This window comes from Trichoderma virens (assembly GCF_000170995.1).
Source record: "Trichoderma virens Gv29-8 chromosome Unknown TRIVIscaffold_92, whole genome shotgun sequence".
Taxonomy (NCBI): Eukaryota; Fungi; Ascomycota; class Sordariomycetes; order Hypocreales; family Hypocreaceae; genus Trichoderma; species Trichoderma virens.
In genome coordinates this window covers 601,693-625,983 of record NW_014013657.1, presented here as the reverse complement: position 1 = coordinate 625,983, position 24,291 = coordinate 601,693, and the positions used below count along the sequence as shown (strand labels likewise).

The following is a 24,291-nucleotide window of genomic DNA, read 5'->3' as shown; positions in this document are numbered from 1 at the left end:
TCTTCATTACTTAGGCAACGGCATCTACGTGGAGAACCTTGTATATCCTCTAGAAGGCAACAAGATAAATTGTTGGAACTCGTCCCAATTCACTACTTCGGACGAACTCATCACCATTACACCCTACAACGGCCTACAGCACCTAACCGACGTCCTCAAGGATGTTCTCGTCGTCTTCGACACAACGCTCATCTTTGTGGATTACAATTCATGGGTGTGTACCCTGAATCTGGAGACGTTCGCGTCTACTTGCGTTGCGAGACGTCATTTCTTCCTCTTGCCTGAATGGACGGAGACATACGGGCGTCCTATGGCGGCCATGACACCGAATCAAGAGCTGGTCTTTGTTAACTTGCATCGCGTTGTTGTGGTTAAGAACTGGATGACGTCGGTGCAGACGCTTGTGCTTGAACCTGAATCTGGAGACTGGAAAGTGATTTCGAGGAGAATGAGAGACGAGTAGTAGTAGTAGTGTTGTGTCTGCGGTTTTGAGCAAACGCTGAATGTATACGTGCATGTTCCTACCTATGTACATGTACGTCAGGTTGGATAATTGAGCCACGTCGTATACTATGAAGGTAGGTTTTTGACTTTTGTGTTTGAAACTGAAAAGGTATGCGTGGCGTTGTTAGAAATGAAGGAAAATATGTAAAAGCGGCTGTATATATAAAAGGATAATTCACTTCTAATTCCATAAAGCATCCATACAGATTCTAATTGGACACGGTAGTGCAAAGTCTTGCATATATCAAGTCGGTAATATTCCCAGTCTGCACTCTGCACAAGATGCATACGTCAACAAGCGCTTACTGTAATGCTCTGGTGACCTCGAGTCCTGCATAGACAATAGACGAGGACAATAGCACCTTGGTACATGTAAGCAGGCCTCCTATTCATTTGGGCACTGAATGGCTGCGTGCGAGGTGTAATTGTGTGTGTGCATGTATCTGCGTAGGTACATGTAGTCGATTTAATAAACTGAGTTTCGCATCATTCACTGCAGACGCCGGCGGTTTAGTCTAACAGTCCGCCACAAAGGCTGCATGCACTAACTTTTGGGCGTTGGCTCAGTGTCGCTGTCCCATCTGCAGCGCCACACTCGAGCTGCCTCAGACCCCTCCGACGCATTTAAAACAGTCGAGGCTGCCGCACGGGACTTGGCCTTTTAGTACATATTCCTCCATACCTCTCTCTGAATGCCTTGATCAACCACCCAAACAAACACCGACTCGTTGTTGCTATTTCCGCTTGCGCCTCTCCGCAGACCTCCTTTCGGCAGACAGAATGGCTACGAGCATGCGAACGAAAAGAGTGGCCAAGGAGCGTCAGAAGGTACTACTATCTTGCCGTCTCCCTCGCCCACTCCCACTCCCATGCTGGTACCAGGCGGCTCGTATCAAAGATTTAAGCGCTGACCATGGGCAGATTGATAAGTACGGCCTGCCTCCTGGCATCGAGCTTGTGGACGGCAACGACTTGAAAGAATGGCTCTTTGATATTCGCGTCCTGGACAACAACCCTCTATACAACGACAAGGTCTACCAGCTGAAATTCGTCTTCTCCGAGTCATATCCTATAGGTAATCTCGTTCTGCCAGCTCCCCGCATCGCCCGCCTTGGAGCCCGTCGTCTAACAGACATTTCAAGAACCCCCCGAGGTTACCTTTGTAGACAGACCAGCCCGCCCAGTTCCCATGCACCCACACATCTATTCGAACGGAATCATATGTCTCGATCTCCTGGGAAACCAAGGATGGAGCCCAGTCCAAAGCGCCGAGAGCGTCTGCATGAGCATACAAAGCATGCTGACGAGCAACAACAAGAACGAGCGACCACCTGGCGACGAAGAGTTTGTACGCGGGAACAAGCAGCGACCCCGGGATATAGAATTCCTATATCACGATAATACCGTGTAACGACCTCGGTTTTATTGATAGCAGGGATTTTTGCTTTTTTTATTTTCCTTTGGTGGAATCTTGCATTGTTTCAGCAGCCGCGATGGCTCATCGGCGTTTTACAATCACTATATTGTGGCACGGAACCAGGCATTTGTTATGGCAATCTGAGGCTTTCTTCTGCTGATTCTCGACGCTAAGCGATCTTTTCCTTTCCTTTTTCTTTTTCTTTTTTCTTTGTCTCCTCTTCGGCAGTTATCACGGAGCGGTGTGGTTTTTGTTCTCACATCGCTGCCTCGCGCAAAATCGACGGCAAAGGCATCGGGCGCATGCACGGCGCAACTGGGGCAATGGCTGGCGAGGAAAGCTCATGTAAACCTTGTTTTCCCAACCTAGAAGATGCATTTTCGCATAATCAGAGTTCATAGAATTGATTACTCTTTTTCGAGATACAAACTGCACCTCTGCTATCGTCGGTGTCCTCCTCCGTCTGCTTTCGCCTTTGTGGTAGACAGCAAAGGAAAAATTCTCATCAATGGCATGACGGGCCTCCATCTGCCGACATGAGCCCAAAGGGAACATATGACGTCGTCGCTGGGCCTCTGCTTTTGCACCAGACTCATAATCATAATTGAATGGATCCATTACCTACGTGACCTGCTAACTTGTGCCAAACAGTGACACCATGCCCTGTGCCAGTCACTAAAGCCGCAAGCTGCGGGGCTCCCCGCCAGCGCTTCACCGCCCACTGACAAGGGGCCGAGTTGAGCCACACCTCGCATCTCGTGCAACCTGCCGCTAGACCAGAGCTCCCGAGCTGCCTCATCCCCAAACCCCACGAGCTCCCCGCTTGCACGGCCAGCAATCATGGCTCCGCGCGCGGAATTCAGCACCGAGCAGATCCGGGGCAAAGCGCGCAAGGACCTGCTCTACCTGCTCGAGGGTGTAAGTAAGGCTCACTGTCTCTGTCTGGAGACCTTCCCGACTGCTAAACACACAGCTTGACGCTTTTGTAGGTCCGCGGCAAGAAGAACCTCGTCTTTGACCGCAGCCTAGTCGGCCCCATCGGTACAATCGTCAAGGTTGCCACGCTTCAGGAGTACGGCGTCGACAAGTTCTTCATCCTCGAGAACAACAACGTGGATGCGAGCCAGCGCAATGTCGTCTTCGTCGCCAGAGGGGAATGCGGCCGGCACGCAGAGGCAATAGCAGGTAAGAAGCGGTTTGCGATGCAGATCAGATCAGATCAGATCAGGTGTTGTGCGATACGATGCGGTGCCCAGTTCCTTATTGGCCTCGTCGAATGTCTGTCGTCATACTTGTGAAATCGAAATCGGAATTGCTTAGCAGGCAGACGTAGTCCTCATCGAGGCCGAGTGAGCTGACGCAAATGTGCCCCTCCAGCTCAGATTAAACGAATTCAGCGGGAAAGCCAGACGACTCATGACTTTCACATATTCTGGGTGCCGCGGCGTACTCTTGTGTCCGACCAGTTGCTCGAGGAAGCTGGCGTTCTCGGCGATGTCAACATATCCGAGCTGCCGCTGCTCTTCTTCCCGCTCGAAGATGACGTCCTATCGCTTGAGCTAGAGGATTCCTTCAAGGACCTCTACCTGTCCAAGGATGTCACTCCAAACTTCCTCATGGCCAAGGCGCTCATGGAGGTGCAGCAGAACCATGGTTTGTTTCCGAGAATCATTGGCAAAGGCGACAATGCGAAGCGCGTGGCCGATCTCCTCGTTCGTATGCGTCAAGAGCGGCTGGCGGGCGAGGACGGAAGCGACGTCAAGACAGCGCTCACCCCCAGCACGACCAACGAGAGCGTCATAATCATCGATCGTGAAGTCGACTTTGTCACCCCGTTGCTCACACAGCTGACATATGAGGGGCTCATCGATGAGATTTTTGAGATTCAAAATAACCAGGCCAAGGTTGACACAACCATTGTGGGGGCGCCTGCGCAGTCTTCCGCAGCCACCTCACAGAGCAGAAAACGAACGGTTCAGCTCGACTCTAGCGATAAACTATACGAGCAGCTGCGGAACGCGAACTTTGCCATTGTGGGCGGGCTGCTCAACAAGGTCGCGAGGCGCCTGCAAAAGGTCCAAACTGATTACGAGAGCAAGCATAAAACCAAGACGATTGCCGAGCTCAAAGAGTTTGTAAGCCAACTACCCGGCTACCAACAAGAACACCAGAGCGCGAGGATACACACCGGTCTCGCCGAGGAAATCATCAAGCACACGCGGACAGATCTGTTCAAGGGCCTTCTGGAGGTCCAGCAGAATCTCGCTGCTGGCGCCGATCCATCGTCGCAGTTCGACGGCATCGAAGAGCTGATAGCCAGAGAGGCTCCCCTACGAGAAACTCTTCGACTGCTCTGCATATACTCGTGCATATCTGGGGGGATTAAGCCCAAGGATTTGGAGCAGTTCAAGCGTCTGATACTTCAAGGGTATGGCTATCAGCACCTCCTCACGCTCAACAACTTGGAGAAGCTACAGCTATTCCTATCGCGCTCATCTCCACTTGCCGGCATGATCCCGATGACCGGAAATGCTGGCGCTGATGGGACCAAAACCAACTACACGTATTTACGAAAGCAGCTACGGCTGATTGTCGATGAAGTACAGGAGGACGATCCCAACGACATCGCATACGTGTATAGTGGCTATGCCCCTCTTTCGATCCGACTTGTACAATGCATTCTTCAGAAGCAGTACCTGTTGTCTATAACGAAGGGCAATGTCCCAGCGAATGCCGGCGGCGGCGCCCCTGGGGCAGGAACGCAAGGATGGCAAGGATTCGACGAAGCTGTCAAGCATGTTCGAGGACAGACGTTCTATGAGCTTCAGAAGGGCGAGGACAAGGCCGTCAAGGCGAGAGCCCTCTTATCCGGCAGCGGACATAAGCAGACAGTCTTTGTGGTCTTCATCGGAGGAGTCACGTTTACAGAGATTGCCGCGTTGAGATTTATCGCGAAGCAAGAAGAAGGTAAGCGAAGTCGAAGACGCGGTCTATGCCCATCAGAGCTCACGGCTAACATGTGGTTTTTTCTTTCCAGGTCGGAGAAATATAGTCATCTGTGCGACTTCTATAATTAGCGGGAACCGCATGATGGACGCGGCAATCGAGAAAGAAGCGTTCGCGCGCAAGGAGACGCCGCTGCCCAGCAGCCCATAGGCTCAAGGTTATCAGAGTCGCATACGATGTTTTGGAGTTGACGGCGTACTGGTTGGCGGGGGTTAATTTTCGCGGGGCATGAGAGCATCTTGGTCAAGAATTGGCATGACTGCGTTTTTCTTCTTCTCCTTTTCTTCCCTTTTGGATCTTAATCGAGCTGCCTCGTCGCTGATGCAAAAGTGGTTTGAAGTTCGTTACTCGCGAGATACTGGCGGACTTAGTTCAAGTAGAGCGCGCCCCACACCAGAGAGCGTCGCGATTGGATTGTTTGCCTCACGTGACCATTGCCTATGCGATGAACTCGGCGCTCTTGAGGGGCCGCGATGAGCTGATGGCTCTATTATTTCCTGCTCATTGGCCCTTCCTTGGAGTAAAATACTGGCCGCTGCGCCGTTGAACTTGATTCATTCCCGCCTGAAAACCTTCAATGGTCCGATAATCAATGACAGTGGCATTTTGGACTTGCATCGCAGCCTTGTAGCCACTACTCCTTTAGATACACTCCTTAGCCAGTGAAGCTCCAAACGACTTATTATTCCGCTTACAAAATAGGTATATACACCCGCGAGTGAGAGCTGTAGAGTCCCCTGGCTGACAACCCGACCAGACAGACGTTTTTGATGGCAGACTCCCTCGTCATATGATGCGTCTGCCCAGCGTCATGCTGTATGACTGTCATACTGCCGAGTGTCGTCGTCGATGATCCCGTCTCCATTCCGACATCCGTAGCCTCTCATATATCGACACCGACCCTACCTAATCGCTGTCAGAGCAGGTGCCTGGTTAGACCATCCGCCATGGCAACTGGTGTCGAGAATCATCTCAGCCTAGAAAAGGATGTGCCGATTGGGCCGAGTTTCTCGCACCCGCAAGACGTCGACTCTTCGTCAATATCAAGCCTAGCGCCAGAGCCTGTCACCAAGAGCCAGAGCCAGAGCCAGAGCCAGAGCCAGATACCGGCGTCGCCCAGCAGCAGTCTAAGCTATCCCCAGGTATCGGGGCAAGGCTCGTCGGATGAGTCTTCAGAGGTCGCACCCGAAATTGTTGTGTGGACGGAAGAAATGGATTTGAGCAGCAGCAGCCTATCAAGCCACGACCCAGAAGGCTCTTCTGGCATGCATCTCGACACGGAGTGAGTCCATGACAACCACCACCACCCTAAGCAAAAGAAAAAAAAAAATTCACATCGTGGGAAATTTCTTTTCTTCTTTTCTCTTGCTTCTTGTTATATCTAATTGTCAGTGATTTATTCTAATTGTTTTCAAATCCTTGTATAGTGATGAGAGGCATCAGCACGGCGACGATAGCCCGTTACCAGCCGAACCCACAGACGACGCCATTGCTGAGTCGTTCTCTTCCTCGCATTCCTCCCTGACAGAACTCTCAGACGCCTCATCATCTCCCTCAATTGTCTCTAGTAAGGCTACAACACCCGTCGAGACTGAAATACCTAGCCGCCCACAGATCACTGGGGTTGCACAAAGTTTTTCGGCCTCATCGCACCGCCATGATATCGAACGTTTGACCTTCAATGTTCGGCCGAAGTCATCAGTCCCCACAGACATTCCATCCTACCAATATGCCAGCGAGTGCATCGCTGCGGCCGAATCATCGCGGCTAAATCCGTACGCACTACATCCTGAAGAGTATCACTTCCTACGGCACCACATATCCCACTCTCAGGTTACGACATACCTGAATATCAGAAACGGCATATTACGCATATGGATGAAGCAGCCGTCGGTCAGTGTAACACGGCACGAGGCGGTCGGATGTGCTAATGCGCGCTGGTTCGATGCTGCGAACGTGTGTTACGACTGGCTGGTTCGCCGTGGATACATAAACTATGGCTGCGTGCAGCTTCCTGAACCCCAAACTGAGTCCAGGAATGAGCCACCTACAAAGAAGCGAAAAACTATCGCTGTCATTGGAGCAGGCATCTCGGGCTTATCCTGCGCCAGGCAGCTAGATGGCCTCTTTAAACAGCACGCTGGCCACTTCTACGCAAGAGGAGAAGAGCCACCGAAGGTGATTGTTCTCGAAGGCAGAGGTCGTGTTGGAGGCAGAGTATATTCTCGCGAATTCAAAACAAGACCAGCCGAAAGTGAAACCGAGTTCAAGGGAATGAGGCACACCGCCGAAATGGGTGGCATGATTATCACGGGCTTTGATCGCGGTAATCCCTTGAATGTGATTGTCCGCGGTCAATTGGGCATACCATATCATTCCCTTACTGCTGAGACTACAATTTACGACAGCAATGGCAAGCCGGTAGACCCAGTCAGGGATCTCCTGGTTGAAAAACTCTACAATGATTGTTTAGATCGCGTCAGCGAGTTCAAGTTCAAGTCCCAGTCATCCAAGCTGATTGAAGGCAACCGTGACCTAATCGATGACGGACGGGATAGCCCCGGAGATGGCTCCAAGACGATAATGCAAGCCGAAGAGGCCACCGCCGCGCTTCCCGATGCTCCATCAGTGTCCCAGCAAAACGTACCCGAGACGGTAAACATGGTTCCAGTCTCTGCAGACAAGCTGACGGGCCGAGTACATAACGAGCCTGGAGTTCCTGCGACCATCAAGGCATCGGAAAAGGCAAGGCTGATGGGATGGAACATTAGACCGGGGGCGGCAGAAAAGGGCAACCTCGATTTAACCCCTGCCACAACTCTGGAAGGGTCAACATTGGGATCAGTCTTGGACCACGCCATTACCCAGTACAAGAACATTGTTGAGTTAAACGCACAAGACCATCGATTAATAAATTGGCACATTGCCAATTTAGAATATAGCAATGCTACAAATCTGCATAATTTGAGCCTCGGCCTGTGGGACATTGATGCCGGCAACGAATGGGAGGGCCACCACACTATGGTTGTCGGCGGGTATCAAAGTGTCGCTCGTGGCCTGCTCCAATGTCCGTCGCCACTCGACATTACAACCAAGTTCCCCGTGCAGAAAATCACCTACAACGGCAAGGGTTTTGACGGCCCAGCCAGCATTGAAAGCGAAGATGGTACACAAGTGGAAGCCGATGCTGTCGTCTGCACCATACCTCTTGGGGTCCTCAAGCAAGGCAATATTAATTTCGAGCCTCCACTACCTTCAGAGAAGGTAGATGCAGTTGGCCGACTAGGGTTTGGAATCCTCAACAAGGTTGTCTTGCTTTACGACAAGATATTTTGGGATTCAGACAGACATATCTTTGGTGTACTCAGAGATGCGTCCAACCGTCATAGCACATCCCAGCATGATTATAGCACAAACCGGGGACGCTTCTTCCAGTGGTTCAACGTCACCAATACAACTGGTCTACCCTGCCTAATCGCACTTATGGCTGGAGACGCTGGCTTTGATACAGAGCATACGAGCAATGACAGTCTCGTCGCCGAAGCCACGGAGATTTTGAGGAGCGTCTTCGGTAAAGACGTTCCTTATCCCATAGAAACGGTAGTTACGAGATGGGGTTCTGATCGGTTTGCCCGAGGCAGCTACTCTTCGGCTGCCCCCAATATGCAGCCAGAAGACTACAACGTCATGGCCCAACCCACAGGCAATCTATTTTTCGCTGGTGAGCATACCATCGGCACGCACCCGGCGACTGTTCATGGCGCATATCTGTCAGGACTGCGTGCCGCATCCGAAGTCTTGGAATCATTGATCGGACCCATCGAGGTCCCGACTCCTCTCGTTCTCCCGCGGGACTCACTTTTGCTGCATAAACGTAAGGAAGCGGCCAAGGATCCCCGGCAGGCGCGCTTAGAAGCATACGAAATAGAGGTATGGGAGTACGTCCTCTCCAAGATTGGCGAGCGACCACTTCGCCCGAACAAGGTCGCCGGCAGTGCCTACATCTTGTTCAGCAAGGCCCATTTTGAGGCTGCGAAAAAGAAGTGCGAAGAAAGTCGCAAACCCGGCAAGACACGGTCGCTACCAAATGAGGTCCGCATAATGACATCTCGTATGTGGAAAGAGGCCACGCCGGACGAAAGGAAACCATATGAAGAGCAGGCCGCTGAGCAGAAGAAGCTCTACCTACAAGCGATGCAAGAGTACAACGAGCTGGCGGAGAAGTGGGATCGCAAGGCTATCACCCTTCGAGCCGCCTACGAACAGGAGCATCCCAGTTTGCCGGGTCCAGAGGAAGGGCCGGAGGATGCGTCGATGATGCAGAAGCATCGGCGGGCGAGGAACGTGAGTTATGCGGAGGGTGGAGATAGCGACATGGGATCATAAAATCGGCCTCTGGGGCAGTATATACGTGGAGTTTGGATGTTTTAGGTCCCGTAGCATTTTGTAGAAGACGGTTTAAAAGTCTTGCTTGAGGATGGGCTCATACTACATACCTAGGTATTGCATGTCTATAGGGCGAGGTATATATATTAATCAATTGGAAGTCGTCCTTATTAATTGTTCATAGCTCTCGAGCTCTTCAATATGGTGTCAAGCTTATCAACATGATCGGTCATTTATTTTTTTCATCTTGATTCAAAAATTTCCGTTCGAGCTGGTATCTACTAAGAAAATTTATTTGTGGGTTTGATACACTGACTGGGGACACCGCGCTGGGTAACCTCTAGCTTTGTTATTACACAGGATGAAAAAAGGTGGTTGTTTTTTTTCTTTTCTCTTTCTCCGGCGTGCCAGCTCTTTGCTTTCTTTCTACCGACAAAAAAAGAAGTAAAAAAATGAAAATTGCATTTTTCTTTTTTTACATTTCTTCAGAGGCAATAGCACCAGTGATAATCTCGACCAGCTCTCCAGTAATGACAGCCTGTCGGGTACGGTTGTACAGAATCTGGTACTTGCCAATCATCTCACCAGCGTTCTTGGAGGCGTTCTGCGGGATTTAATCAGCACCATAAAAGAAAAACTTAGGAGAACAAGAAAAGGTGTAATTAAAAACTTACCTCCATGGCGTTTCGTCGGGCAGACTGCTCGCAGGCGTGGCCCTCAGCCAGAGCCCAGTAGAGGGAGTTGGCAAGAGAGTACTCGCGCAGGTTGGCAAGGGCCTCGTCCTCAACCTCGAAAGCGGAGATGTTGGCTATTTAGACTGTTAGCATCATTTGGTGATCAAAAAAGCGTAGGAACATTAGGAGCGCGACATACGGGACTGGGAAATGGCCTCCTCGGAAAATGCCTCAATGAAGGTAGGCTCGTAGCTGGTGGCGTTGATGAACTTGTTGTACAAGATCTTGACATCAGTGTACTCAGTGGGCAGCAGGACGATCTGGTCGGCGATGGCCTGGGCATCGGCAAAGGTGGGAATGTCCTTGCCAATACCGGCGAAGTTGAGCTGGATACCCTTGGCGTTGGTTCGCGACAGCTGAGCCTTGCACTTCTCGCCAATGATGACCAGGTCGAAGGGAGGCTCCTCAGCGGTCAGGCGGCGGATGGTACGGCTCAAACCAGAGTGAATACCACCGCAGAGACCCTTGTCGGAAGAGCAGACAATGATGAGAGACTTCTTCTCCTCAGCCTCGGCGGCGGTGGTCTCGGCGGACTTGAAGACCTCGTTGGAAGCCTCGCCGTACTTGCGGGAGTCGTTCATGGTGCGGGTAGCACGGGTGAGCTTGGTGGAAGCGACGACCTTCATGGTGTTGGTGATCTTCTCGATGTTTCGAATGGACTTCAAACGAGTCTCGATCTCACGGAGCGTCGCATAGGTGGCGGCAGTGCTGGGGCCAGCAGCAGCTCTAAAGCAATCATTGTTAGTCCCATATAAGCCGATTGTATTTTTTTATTCCTCCTCTCTCTTCTCTATAAAAAGAATTCCATATGCTCTTGGCCAACTCTGGCGCTGGCGGTCGTCGGGGCACCCATGGATCGCAAAACTCAAATCGCGGGCCATTTGAGGCTCCCGCGGCTATAACAAATTTCTTATAGATGCTAGCTGGAGGAAAGAAAAACTCACCGGGGAGCTGCAACGGCAGCTCGCAGAGCCGGTCGGGCAGCCCTTGACAACATTCTGGCAAGTGTGAAGAATCAAACTAAGCCCTCTGGCCAACGCAGACCCAATTGATCGTGACGTGGATCAATTGACGGGGTGTTCGTGGGGATGCAGTTCGGGTTGGTGAGTGATTGCAGTTTTGCTCACTTTGCCGGCAAATCGACGGGAAAGCTCGGGTTCGGAGTACCTTGTACCTCCCACCAGGTGCGGGCGGCGCAGCCTCGTTTTGTGCGCCTAACGCCTTTGGCTGCGCATCGCTAGCAAAAGTGTTAAGCCACCGCTGCGGCAAGCCCTGCTACAGCGATATAAAAAGCGGGTCCATTAAATATTGCTATAGCCCGCATTGCAGGGCAGGCATTGAAGCCGATTAGATGCATAAGGCTTTTCAGAGCCGAAAACACGAGGCGATCCTTCTTACACTCTTTTCCGCCAGCTTTTCTGCGTTCCTCAGGCTTTCTCTCGCCCGGGGCTGTCGAGGTTAACTTCTCGCCAGCCTTATCTGAATCTCGCAGATCTGTTCTCTTCTCTTTTCCCCCGAGTTTCCCTCGGCCTTGCACTTTGCAATCGCACCTGCAGCATTCCTTTCGTTGCTCGCGCCCCATTCAGAGCCTTGCGTCCGCCGAGAGCCAGCTGGTCCTCGCTTCAAACCATGGGTATCGACAGCTCAGACGATGACATGCCTCTCTCGAGGCCAAACGGGCGTTGTAAGTCTCCTCTACACTCTCTCTTGATTTTTTTTTTTTTTTCCTCCGCCAGTTTCCCAACTCAGGCATATCCCGAGCACACGCGACTGCGACTGCGCCGGCGCTTACGGGAGACGCATCGATCCATGTCCAATCGCGCGCAAGTAAGCATTGGCACTTGGCTAATCGCAGCATCAACTCTAGTGTCATCCTCCAAGATATCTCGCGCTCAAGACATCGCCTTGGATAAGTCTGTGCCTCAGAAGCCCTCTGGGATGGCGGGACTGTCCATCCGTAACGGACCTGTCGAAAATGGCGAAATGGACTTGGATTCGCCCGCTACAAACGGGGCGAAGCGTAAATCACGGGTCTCAATAACACAAGTCGATTACAAAGATGGATCGGAAAGCGATGGCGAGCCTCTGGTAGGTGATGCCCTTCGCAACGACGATGGCAAACGGTGTCATGGGTACAGTCAGCTAACGGCTTGGCGCTTAGGCAAAACGACCACGATCCAAAAAGGTCCAGGAATCCGATTCGGACGATGAGCCCATGGTCAAAGCCAGGGTGAAGAAGCTGCCTCCTTCTTACAAGGAGACCGCGCTGCCCGAGTCCTCCTCTGATGAGCAGCCTCTTGGTGTCAAGCTGGCTAAGAAGAAGGCTGACATCGAGAAGAAGGCCGAGAAGGAGGCTAAGGCTATTCGTGCTAAGGAGGCAAAGGCAAAGGCTGCACCAAAGAAGGCCGTGAAGAACGAATCTGATGATGACCTGCCTCTCGCGGCCAAAAAGCGGCAATCCAATGGCTCAGCCATCAAGAGAAAGTCCACTGCACCGAAGAAAGAGGAGTCCGATTCTGATGCTCCCATCTCCAAGAAGGTGAAACCGGCTAGCGCTTCTGCCAAGGGGAAGAAGGCCGCTTCAGCAAAGGACACCAAAGATATTAAAAAGGGCAAATCCAAGGAACCTAGCGAGGAGGAGGAGGAGGAAGAATTCGAGTGGTGGAATGCGCCGAAGAAGGAGGACGACAGCATCAAGTGGAAAACCCTTGAACACAACGGAGTTCTGTTCGCGCCAGAATATGAACCCCTTCCGAAACACGTAAAGATGTACTACGATGGCAAACCCGTCACACTCGGTCTGGAAGCAGAGGAGGTCGCTACCTTTTGGGTTGCCATGATGACTGCCGCATCTACCCATCACTTGGACAATCCTATATTCCGCAAGAACTTCTTTACCGACTTCTCCGAATATATCAAGAAGCACGGCGCGAAAGATGCCCAGGGAAACAAGGTTGACATCAAAAGCTTGGACAAGTGCGATTTCTCCAAGATGCAAGAATACTGGGCAGCAAAAAATGAGGCCAAGAAGAGCATGACCAAGGAGGAGAAAGCAGCTGCTAAGGCTGAGAAAGATGCACTCGAGGCTCCGTACCTTTACTGTACGTGGGATGGAAGAAAGCAAAAGGTTGGCAACTTCCGAGTGGAACCTCCCAGTTTGTTCCGTGGGCGAGGTGAACATCCCAAGACTGGTAAAGTCAAAGTTCGAGTTTTGCCGGAACAGATCACCATCAATATTGGCAAAGGTGCCAAGGTGCCAGCTCCGCCAGCGGGACACAAGTGGAAAGCCGTCCAGCATGACCAGAAGGCTACCTGGCTTGCCATGTGGCAGGAAAACATCAACGGTGCTTACAAGTACGTCATGCTTGGAGCTGCCAGTGATGTGAAAGGACAGAGTGACTACAAGAAGTTCGAAAAGGCTCGTGAGCTCAAAAAACACATTGACAAGATCCGCCGCGACTACACCAAGGACCTTAAGAGTGAAGTCATGGCAGATCGTCAGCGGGCGACAGCCATGTACCTGATCGACAAACTTGCGCTCAGAGCTGGAAATGAGAAAGACACGGAAAATGAAGCCGACACTGTTGGCTGCTGCTCGTTGAAGTACGAGCATATCTCCCTGCAGCCCCCAGATCAAGTCACATTTGACTTTCTGGGTAAGGACAGTATTAGGTACAACGAAACGGCGCGTGTTGATCCTCAAGTCTTTAAGAATTTGAAACTGTTCAAGAAGGCGCCAAAGACGGACGGCGATGATCTCTTCGACCGCCTCAACGTAAGGAGCAATGTATCCCATCTAGACTAGGCAGTGCTGATTACTAACTACAAACGACAGACGTCTCAACTGAACAAGCATCTCAACAGCTACATGCCTGGACTGACTGCCAAAGTGTTCCGTACCTACAATGCGTCCCACACCATGTCCGAGCTGCTCAAGGAACTCGGAAAAGACCCACGCTCTCGGGGCACCATTGCGGAGAAGGTGAAGCTTTACAATGACTGCAACCGTAAGGTCGCCATTCTTTGCAATCACAAGCGAACTGTTGGCGCAGGGCACGAGCAGCAGATGCAAAAGCTTGGAGATCGGGTAAGTCTCACTCTCTTATTCCATCTTTTAACAGCGAAAAGACAAAGACAAAAAGGCTAACTCTTCATCAGATCAAGGGCCTCAGGTACCAAAAATGGCGAACCAAGAAGATGATCCTCGACATTGATCCAACTCAGAAGAAGAAGAAGGGCGCGGCTTTCTTTGAGAAGGATGAAGATCTCGATGATGAATGGATCAAGGAGCACCAGCAGTTCCTGATTGAAGAGCAGCGCACCAAGATTACCAAGAAATTTGAGAAGGATAACGAGAAACTCAAGGCTAACAAGGAACGAGTTTTGCCTGAAAAGGAGCTTAAAGAGCGTCTCCAGGCAGTCAAGGAACTTGAAACCAAGTTCAAAAAGGAGAACAAAACCAACAAGGTCGAGGCCGAGGGCAGAGGACCAAGCGTGGAGAAGTTCATGGCCGCCATTGACAAGCTTGACGAGCGCATCCGGGTCTTTGAAACACAGGCCGAAGACCGTGATGGCAACAAGGAGGTTGCTCTGAGCACTTCAAAGATCGTAAGCCCCCCTGACGATACTGTTGCTAAAAAAAAATATGAGCGTGCTAACAATGAGCCACAGAACTACATCGACCCTCGTCTGACGGTGGTGTTTTCGAAGAAGTTTGACGTTCCTATTGAGAAATTCTTCTCCAAGACGCTCCGAGACAAGTTCCGATGGGCTATCAAGTCAGTCGAGGACGCAGAAGACTGGGAATTCTAGAGATAGAATTTGCCCCAAAGGCAGATACAAGAGGCGAAGCATTCGCATTACTCTTTATTTGCTGAGAGTTGTTTTTTCTTAATTCCTTTGCTTTGCTTTTTGTTTTTTTCCCTCTCACAATATATATACATGTCACGGTAAAGGTGGTACTCCCACCTCAGAATACGGCCATATCAGGTAGACGCGGCGCAGCAAAACGACACTTACAAGTATTTATTTTATTTTCACGGCTCCACGAACATTGTACGATGGAGTTAGAGGCGGACGGCGAAACTTGGAACATGAACGCCCACGGCGGAAAGGGAGGAACAAGGAGGGGAGGGGAAGGGGTGGGCTCACGCAATGTGCTTATTTCAGGGGGGAGTGGAAGGGTAGACGGGACAGAAAGAATTCTTCTTTCTTTACGATTGACAAGAGATTTTTTTTTTTTTTTTTTTTTTTTTTCCGAGGGACGCATTCAAAGAGTGAGATGAGGGGAGGGGAGGACAAGGAGATAGCGAGAAAAAAAAATTCATAGCGAGGAATTGAGAGAGGCTTGAGCTTTTTGAGGTTTTCGGCCATGCCGTATTGTTTTAATTGACTTTTTTTTTTTTTTTGCTCAGTTGATTATATATGTCGATACAAATGCTGCTATACATGAAATATGTTTATTAATGGCTTTACTTCTTTTTTATACAAGTACTTTACAAGCATCTGTTACACAAGGATGGAAAGACGGGTTGTATTTACGAAAATGAAAATGAAAAATATGAGTCAATGAAAACGAGGTCATGTGGTATCGTTTCTTGTCGACAACCGCGCGTTGTTGTGTGACCAATATATAATATCCGTTTGTGAACAAAATATTCTTTACTGCTCTATTGACAAGTAGAAGATAGTATTGACTCTTTGGAAATGCCCAGTAGCATCTCTACATCTATAGGGAGGATATATACATATTCAATACCAAGATAACGATATGATACCATCTATAATAAGTGTCCAAAACGCATGATGCGATGCAACGCCGATAAAAATGCAATCCCCGTGTGGAGCACAAGTCTGTTGCTTCTTTGCCCAATTTATAAACCGCGGTAGGAGACTCTCTTTCCCAATATACACACCCCCATCATTCATTAATAACACATCAACCATTAAACCCATAATTGGCTTGCTCATAAACTCATTATATCCTTGCAACAAAGGCCAACGCACCAATGGCCAAGTGGCTCAGCAGAAGCACCAACAACGACGGAAGAGGCACGCCCGATGTCGCACCGGCGTTGCGTGCAATCTTGCCATCTGGGTTCATATGCCATCCGCTAGGAATGCTGCCCATTGTTGGCGTGGCACCTTTCACCCACGGCCAGCCAGTCTGTGTGGCGGTAGCTGGGCTTTTATCCGTGCCGATGCCGCCAACGGGAATGGACAAGACGATTGTTGGGGTGCTGGCGGCGGCATTGCTGGCTGTGATTGTGAGAGAGTTTTGGTTGTTGGCGTTGCCGTTAATCGTGCCGCCGACGGCTTGAATCGACTGCCACGAGCCAGAGTTGTTGCTGTAGACGTACTGCTTTCCAGTAGAGTAGTCTGTGACAGTGATGCTCTGGACCAACATACTGAAGGGGCCCTTGCTGAAATCCGTAGGCCCCTGGGCCCATTGCACAGTGCCTGGAGCATTGGTGTTTGGATCGCCACCAGCCCAAGAGCCGAACTTGACCTGCATCGGCGTCTGTGGGTATTGATTCGCCTCAGCATCAGCCTGTGTCAAAGTGCGCAGCACAGAATCGCCTGCCATCCACAGAATCCTGTCCTGAGTCCAGTCCACAGTGTACTTGATCCAGTTCGCCTGGGTACCTTGGACGTTGTGGAACTGCCCGCGGTTGTACGTCGTCGTTTGGCCCTTGCCAAAGTAGTTGGACTGAAGTTGATCGGGCTGAGCACCGAGCCATTCCAAATCAATCTCATCGAGGTCATCAGACTGCAACACCACTGACGAGACAATGCCTGCGCCAGGGGCGGCCTTCATAGTGATTTCAACACGGCCAAACATGATGTAAAACACGGATGCGAGCTGTGGAGCGTCACCACCACGGGCCACCGTGAATGAGACGCCATTGCTGTCATATGTCGGCGACCCAGAAGCGACAAAGGAGTTGACGGCACCCTTGGTGAAGTCCACATTGATACTCATGCCCAGAGCCGTGTCAGCGGGACATCCGGCTGTTGTGTCGCAAAGACATTGCAGTCAGCCAACAAGTTCCTCGTCAGAAACAGAGGCGATAGATCAACTCACTAGTGGTCAACGGATTGCACTTGCTCCAGGTCTGCCCCAAAACAGCTCCAGGCAGCGCCAATGCAGCCATAGCCGCGCAGGCAACGCTCGCCGCCTGTCTCATAGCTGCAAGGAGGACAGCAATAAAAGTGACAGAGCGAGACGTGAGGGAGAAGGACGGGTGGCTGCAAGTGATGCAGCTTCGTGCAGCCTGTGTGGCAGAAGGTTTTTCCTAGCGCCACGCAAGAAAAGGAGAAGGCTCCAATGAGATATAGACGGAGAGAGAGAGAGAAAATGGTGTTGGAGCTGTAGCTTGGTGATGCTGTCACTTGCAGCAAGTGGTTCGCGTATGTGGTCGAACTAACGGCAAGGCAGGCTGCAAAATGGACGACAGCAATGCAAGGGATGGAAGTGAAAGTTTGTAAGTCGCTTTCGACTATACTTTCAGCATTCCAGCGTCCCGAGAAAAAGTAATACAATGCACAGATAGCGATATGATAGGGCTGTTTTGCAAAAAACAAAGCAAAAAAAATGAAGCTGCAGCTGAGATGCAGGTTTAAGCAAATGGCTGGTTATAAGCGGGGGCTTTGCACCTTCCCAGCCACTCGACTTCCCAATTGTCCTCGTCATCGTCATCGAGGCAATTGCCAAGGCAGGTGCGCATCAGAAACATCACCGTTTACGGGACAAGTCACCCGTGTTCGTGATTCTATCATCACGTCTCTCTTTCCCTCTCGCCCGCTCCTTCTTGCTCTCGCTTTTCGTGCCTCGCCAGGCAAGGACATGATGCGGTGCGTCTAGGCGCTGGGCAAGTCCTCCCTCGCGTTAACGGACCCCACCGCCTACCGCCAAGTCTCTCAGCTGTATTTTCTTACAAGACATCAATTAAATTGACCCATTTAATGATTTATCTATTTATTTAGTTATTTTACTTTATTGAACTTTACTTTTCCCAATTCTCTGCATAATGCATATGCAGCCAGCGGTAGTTACTTCTGCCTTCCTTCCCCAATCCCCATCCCCATATCTCCAACAGCGCGCTTTTGGCGGTCAACCCACCCAATGCGCTGGCCACTGAGTGACAACTGGCTCGCACATGCTTGCATTCTGTCTAATGTACCCAGCAGTGTAAAAGCGGGTGGTTGGGACCTGGCGCAGTAGCACGGCCGGCCCCTCCAGCTGCGAGCCGATTGGACGCAGCCACTTGGAGCCTAAAAGCGGGGCCCGGCGCCGGAGCGCGAGAATTTCGGTGAAGCTCTGCCCGCCGGTCTTCCGGCCTACCCTACACGCAGAATGGAGCTATACATAATCATCTCCATTGGGCCCTTCTGACGTGGCCGCCGAAGGTGGAGGGCCGGCAGCATCGTGCGGGACATGCGGTGAAGGGCCGTCCATTGTGCCGTTTACCAGTAGCGGATGGCCTCGCGAGTCCTGGACGGGGCCTCTACTGTACCAGACCCTGTGCTTGTAGAGTAGCGAGCACGGCATGAGATGGCCCTCTGCCCCAGTTGTGACGTGTGCAACTTTTGTACGCTACAGGCTTGCTCGCATGTGTGGGAATGGCCACACTAGGAATTGCTTCTCCCAGATCCGACAGCAGCTAAGATCACGATGCTTGACATACTAGGTACTCGTACTTGTACGAGGACAACACCATCAGCACCGGCCGTGATACAAACACACCCCAAACGCAGGGAACGGGCCCTTGCAGCCTCACGGACACGGCGTCTTGAGCCCGCCTCTGTCTGGGGGCATGAACTAGGCGTACGAGCAGACGGCATCTCATCGGAAACATTGAGACAATGACAGAGTTGCCCAGACACGGCTTCCTATGTAGGGAGAACTTTGCATTGTCACATCCCCGCTTCGCTGGGCTGCCCAAGACCCCTCCTCCCTTAGGGCCCGAAATCCTACATCACCACTCAACCAACCGCAGTGTCACTCGTCAAGCCGAGCTCGTATTGCTTAATTCGTAAAAGTCTCTTTCAACGTTGGCATTTCAAGCGGAAGATGACTCCGTCGCCTCGTCAATTAGACAAGAGACATGTCCTACTCACTAGCCGTTGTATCAGCCACGCCTGAAAAAAAGGAAAGAAAGTGAGAAAAAGAAAAGAGAGAGGGGAAAAAAAAGCAAGGGAGTCAGCCCACTTGACCGTTGTGTTGTTGGCCGTACATACCAGTAGGATGCAGGAAAAAAGCAAAGTTTTCTTGTTTCAGGCCTCAACCAACCAAAAGAGAACCTCACATGTGCTCCCAGCGCATAGGATGAATAACATGACAGCTTCCCCATAATATCGCCCGCTGACTGTCCCGAGCCGAAGCAAAAACAAGAAACAAAGCATTGACTTGATCATGCACGTTGCATGTACGCAAGTCCTCTGCAGGAATGTAGGCCCAACCGGCCACTGGCAATGCGCTTCCCCGACTTTCAGAGTGGCAAAACTACGAATGCAAGGCGGGTTTTTTTTTTCACTCGCGAATTAGCATTGGCCTGATCCGCAAGCACAGAGGCCGCCACATCGTAAGACGCACGGGAGGCTGCCCACGTTATCAGGTGCTAGTGTCCAAGCGTAGAGGTGATCAAGATCTGTGTCCCCTCACATCTTACCCCTCTAGCCCAACGGTCGGCCGTGAGAATGCCGCCTGTCTCATGCGGTTGCACAGAGATGTCCATTAGCAACAGCCGTTGCGTAGCATCAATGGGAAACAAATCCAGTATCGGAGTGTGTGGACCTGTGTGTCTCCCATTAGCAAGTGCAAAAGTGATGGAATCAGGCAGTACTCGTATATGGAGTAGAGCATCTGAATGGCATATACGACTAGTACAACTTGGCTGATTCAAAAGTCTTACTCTGAGCCGTGTCTGAAAAGGCAACAATCGCATGTCTGAGCTTATCCTCCGCTGACATCGGCCGAGACGCATGGGGCTATTTTTATTTTTTGTCATATTCTTGTTGCTGCTCTTCCTCTTGGTAGTCTCCCTTCATTTCTCAAATCCACTGACGGGATGCCATTAGCCCCGTCTCTTGCACTAGACTGGTCCTGAGGTCATCTAATGCCTTAGGTACTGTACAGTGCACGTCTTACCGCGTGAGCCGATAAAATCAAGAAAAAAGAAAAGAAAGACGGGAAAAACGAGACTGCAGCTTATACTGTGGTGTAGTGTTGCATTGGAACAGGAGCGACTAAGCAGATGCTCTGCGGGCAACTCAAACATTGGTTCATTTCCACCTCGCCTGATCCGCATTCGTGGCGCCGGCACCCGCCTTTGGATACGGGAGGAAACGCAACAAACCATAACGCCACACGGGCCTGAGGAGGGGACAGATAAAACAGAGATAATTGCAAAGGGAAACAACAGATGTCAGAAGTCATAAGCTGTGCTCCTTAGCTTGCTTTAGCTCAACATTGGGACTTGTTCTCTGGTTCAGCTGTTAGTAGGCCGGCACGCTATATGGGAGCACTTCAAACTAGTGACATGTCGGAGCTAATGACGCGTGTCATGTCTTTTGTGGACGGACAACGGGCAGAAGAAGGCAAAAAACAGAGCACATGAGAGAGGGAGAGAGAAAAAGCAAAGAATGGATGTACATCATGCTTCCCGCTGGCTCACGCTTGTTAGGCGATCCGCAAGACACTACCATAGCCGGAACCTCATCGCAAAAGAGCATACTTGCAAGTAAAAGTGGCAAAGAATTGGAATCAAAATCACAATGGCAATGACATTCATCATCACAACAGACGGAGCACCGCTTGCCACCGGATCCCGTAAAGCCATTTGGAAGCCGGGTCCGTGCTCGTATTGATGTCCGTGCTAGGTAATCCAGCGGACATCGGTAATTGTCCACGAAGCACAGTGACAGCCCCGAGGAAGGGCGCCCGGAGACTCGTGCACAGCCCGTTGCTTTTCTTTCCCTTTTTCCAACTCAGCTGGACCACTCGGCTACGCTGCCGCGCCGTGCCTTCGAAATGAATAGTCCACTCCGGGCTCAGCCACTGACTGAGGCGAGAATTCCATCTCCAAGTGTTCCGGAGCGATATTATCAATGTAATTTTAGAGAACCACCAAGCCGTTAGCTGCTGGTCTCAGTCATAGTACCTGGATGGAGACGGGCTTCGTATACGCCTCAATATCTGGAGATCCACCGCCGAAATAGAAGCTTGTCAGGTCTTTCTAATTTCCACAATACCCATTCCAAGGGCCCATCAGGGTGAAAATAGAATATTGAATGACATTCACCGAGTGGACTAGAGCATTTCGCAATATTGACTTCAGCTGAGTGTTTCTATTTTGGAGAGCAAGAGGACGGTGGCGACGGGGGAAGGGAAGAAAAAAAAAGAGGAACGGCGCAAGTGAAACATTGCGGCCCGAAGGTACATGAGTGATCGCAACATCCGGTCTCCGTACGGTAATGCGTAGTTGCGGGAAGTAGTTGAATTTTGTCGCCCGCAATTCGTAGCAATAGCCCAAGTAGTCGATCGGCCATGCATGAACACTTCTGTGTCTGATGCCCGTCCGCGGTCCTAAATTGCCGCTCACTCACAGACCGCATTCCGCACTTTGCAGTCAACGGCCCCAATCGTCTGATCATGTCACTAGTGCTTGCGTACTGACTAGTATGTACATGCTCGCACGCCATGAAGCTCGGGGCGAGCATCCTCGAGTTCCGTACGAAGCAGTGCAGTAGCAGTAGCAGCACGGAGTACTCCGTGGCAGTAGCACGACATGTGCTGAGACATTGTGTACTACCGAACGTCGGCAGGGTAACATCGAACGACTGCCGGCAGAGACATGGGGCGCCTGTGCCAGCGAATGCCAGCACGAGTAGAGACACTACCCGCGTGCGGCAGTACTAGAGTACAAGGGAATGCTGCTGCCAGTGGCAGCAAACCCCGACTCGACCGATAGCGGCTGTCCTATCTGGCGCCATTTCATTGCCGCGGAATCGCCTGTTGGAGTCGCGAGCGAGCATGTCCGCCGCTGGACAGGTACAACCATGCCTGGGCATTCTGGAATCGCCGACGAAGCAGGCGCGATATTGAGGCCGGAAATGGATACAGAAATGGATACGCCATACCGCCGTACCACCTTCCGGGACCTTCGGTTCCAGTGTCGAGGGCCTGGCATTGCGAGGACGAATACCCGGGAACATTGGCTGGATGGAAGCTGGATTTGTGGGCCATGAAACCTTCCAGAAGCTCCATGGGCTTGGGTTGCGGAATGCCCAATTGGCCCTACCCAAGCCCTTGCTGGATAAGTCGTACCTGCGCTAGCCCGGGGGATGCCCTGGCTAGTCTTTTGCCAGCGAATATCTCCCCACTGGCCTCTTAATCTGGCACAGCGCATTTACCATGGTCCTGGTAGCGGGTCGGCCATAGGCAGCGAACAACCGAAGCATTGAGCCCTTTTTCCCGCCCAAGAGACGGGCCCCCGTGCCGGCATGAAGCGTCGATATGCCGTGAGGATACAGCAATGCGGTCTGTTAAGATGAAGCATGCTGAAACATTTGGCAAGTGGCAAAACGGATGAGGTGGGCAAATGCCAAAAGAAAGCGCGGCGACGCCACTAACCCCAACTGTAAAAGGGCCGTGCCGCTCCCAAGAAAGATGATGACTGTGATTATGGTTGCATCAAGGCCTCTTTTGGCAAATGGTACCTCGTACTTTGTACTTGCAAACCAGAGGGCATTTCGCGCAACCAAGAGCCCAGGATTGGTGGGTGCCGGCTATACCAACCGCCAACCCGGCCTTCGACCTTTGGAGGAGGGGAAACGAAGGCTGGAGAGAAGACTGGCGTTGTTCTACCCAGTGGACCTCGAGACAAATTGGCCATGGTGCGGTGCCATGGCCAAGCAGAAATCCGGGGAGCGGGTAGACCGCTAGGGTCCGGTGGCAAGGGCCATCTGATCCCGGTCGGGCAGGCCTCTATGGTATCAGGGCGAGATGCTGGCCACACGGCTGTGAATCCGGGCCGTTGCTAGTCCTTGCGCATTGTGCAGTGAGGTCGTCTGCAAGGGCCCTGGTCGTTTTGATCTGAGAGATTAAGTCCTGACTCGTCCGCATCCGTCAAAGTCACTTGACATCGTCCCTGGAATTCGACGGTGTAAAAGGCGGTGGCAAAATTGGTTCAGTTTTTCTCTCTCGCTCTCGCGGCTGTGGCCTCCGCGAGCCGTAGTCGATATGATATTGTCTAGTCGCTCTTAGGCGTACTGGACCAGGCAGGAACAGAATGTACACACATTACTCGTAGATGGAAGTGCATGGATAGCTTACAGGTAAGTTATCTCGATTTGCCGACCATGTTAGCGCTGGTTGGCCATTGCGGCCGACTCTTCTTCTCCTGTCAAGGTTGGGGATCTTCGTAGACCAGTCTTTTGTTGTTGGCTCGACACAAAAGAGCAGGTTTTTGAGAGGCAAATTTGGCTAAACATTAGACGAGTAAGGCGGTGGGTAACTGCGAAAAGCCAACGACGTAGTCGTACAGCACACAGGCACTCGTGCAGTAGGGACACAAACCAACGGTGAAGACATATAACGTGCAGAGAGGATGCATCGCAAAACGCCTCACGGTGGGCAGACTGCTGGCAGCACCCAGATATGAACCAATGAGAGCCGCAGAGACGGTTCAGCCCGAGCAAGTGGTGGCGAGCAGCCAACGGTTGCCCAGCTTAACGAGCTTCACAGCAGACCACTGAGGCTGCTGGCCAATACTAGTACCATGCCTGCAGCACTTACCGGTGTATCTGCGTCTTCCCCCCCTGTCAGCATGGAACATCTACAGGTATTCATGGGCTCTCGCTCGAGTCCGGGGCACGCTGTCGCATCCATCCGAAAACCTGTGACCGGTGCCACAGGCCGCCAGGGTCATTGTTCGAGTCAAGAAGACGGTCTGCCAGCAGGACATGCAACAGCTGTGCTGGGACCCTGGCCTTCATCTGAGCTTTCTCAAGCCCGCCCGTGTGGCCGTAGTGCGATCTATCGTTTGCAGATGCCAGAGACGCTCGCCTAGCAAGGGTGCTGCCGAAATCTTTTCTCAGGCGGTGGACGCTTGCCGGTTCCGCGAGTCTTTGGCGAGGAGGCAAAAAAAGCTTTTTCCCGCCCAACCTGTCAAATCACCGCCATCCTGGCTACTGGCGGTGTCGGTGGCGGCTCGGCTCAAGGGCTGTCAATTGAGCGCAGCG

The 24,291-nt window shown here is 51.6% G+C and overlaps 6 protein-coding genes across 6 annotated transcripts; 4 read left to right on the top strand and 2 right to left on the bottom strand.

Moving 5' to 3' along the window:
- Positions 1-1,186: 1,186 nt before the first annotated feature.
- TRIVIDRAFT_74612 (uncharacterized protein) lies at positions 1,187-2,345 on the top strand (the record flags this gene model as incomplete). Its single annotated transcript, XM_014094148.1, has 3 exons — positions 1,187-1,332; positions 1,426-1,579; positions 1,647-2,345. 3 exons carry the CDS (start codon positions 1,285-1,287, stop codon positions 1,913-1,915), a joined length of 471 nt encoding a protein of 156 aa, XP_013949623.1.
- Positions 2,346-2,761: 416 nt separating this feature from the next.
- Positions 2,762-9,313, top strand: TRIVIDRAFT_56457 (uncharacterized protein; the record flags this gene model as incomplete). Its single annotated transcript, XM_014094147.1, has 9 exons — positions 2,762-2,839; positions 2,911-3,106; positions 3,299-4,888; positions 4,959-5,037; positions 5,297-5,303; positions 5,574-5,654; positions 5,685-5,743; positions 5,904-6,209; positions 6,355-9,313. 9 exons carry the CDS (start codon positions 2,762-2,764, stop codon positions 9,311-9,313), a joined length of 5,355 nt encoding a protein of 1,784 aa, XP_013949622.1.
- A 243-nt stretch (positions 9,314-9,556) lies between these two features.
- On the bottom strand, positions 9,557-11,164 carry TRIVIDRAFT_87278 (uncharacterized protein; the record flags this gene model as incomplete). The annotated part of the gene is made up of 4 exons (XM_014094146.1): positions 9,557-9,917; positions 9,988-10,121; positions 10,187-10,773; positions 10,992-11,164. 4 exons carry the CDS (start codon positions 11,042-11,044, stop codon positions 9,789-9,791), a joined length of 903 nt encoding a protein of 300 aa, XP_013949621.1.
- A 512-nt stretch (positions 11,165-11,676) lies between these two features.
- Positions 11,677-14,859, top strand: TRIVIDRAFT_37938 (uncharacterized protein; the record flags this gene model as incomplete). The annotated part of the gene is made up of 6 exons (XM_014094145.1): positions 11,677-11,731; positions 11,903-12,135; positions 12,209-13,822; positions 13,883-14,134; positions 14,206-14,655; positions 14,719-14,859. 6 exons carry the CDS (start codon positions 11,677-11,679, stop codon positions 14,857-14,859), a joined length of 2,745 nt encoding a protein of 914 aa, XP_013949620.1.
- A 1,165-nt stretch (positions 14,860-16,024) lies between these two features.
- Positions 16,025-17,201, bottom strand: TRIVIDRAFT_165290 (glycoside hydrolase family 16 protein; the record flags this gene model as incomplete). The annotated part of the gene is made up of 2 exons (XM_014094144.1): positions 16,025-17,058; positions 17,132-17,201. The coding sequence occupies 2 exons, from the start codon at positions 17,199-17,201 to the stop codon at positions 16,025-16,027; spliced, it is 1,104 nt and encodes a 367-aa protein (XP_013949619.1).
- A 5,435-nt stretch (positions 17,202-22,636) lies between these two features.
- On the top strand, positions 22,637-22,993 carry TRIVIDRAFT_228447 (uncharacterized protein; the record flags this gene model as incomplete). The annotated part of the gene is made up of 2 exons (XM_014094143.1): positions 22,637-22,641; positions 22,696-22,993. 2 exons carry the CDS (start codon positions 22,637-22,639, stop codon positions 22,991-22,993), a joined length of 303 nt encoding a protein of 100 aa, XP_013949618.1.
- Between the last annotated feature and the right edge of the window lie 1,298 nt (positions 22,994-24,291).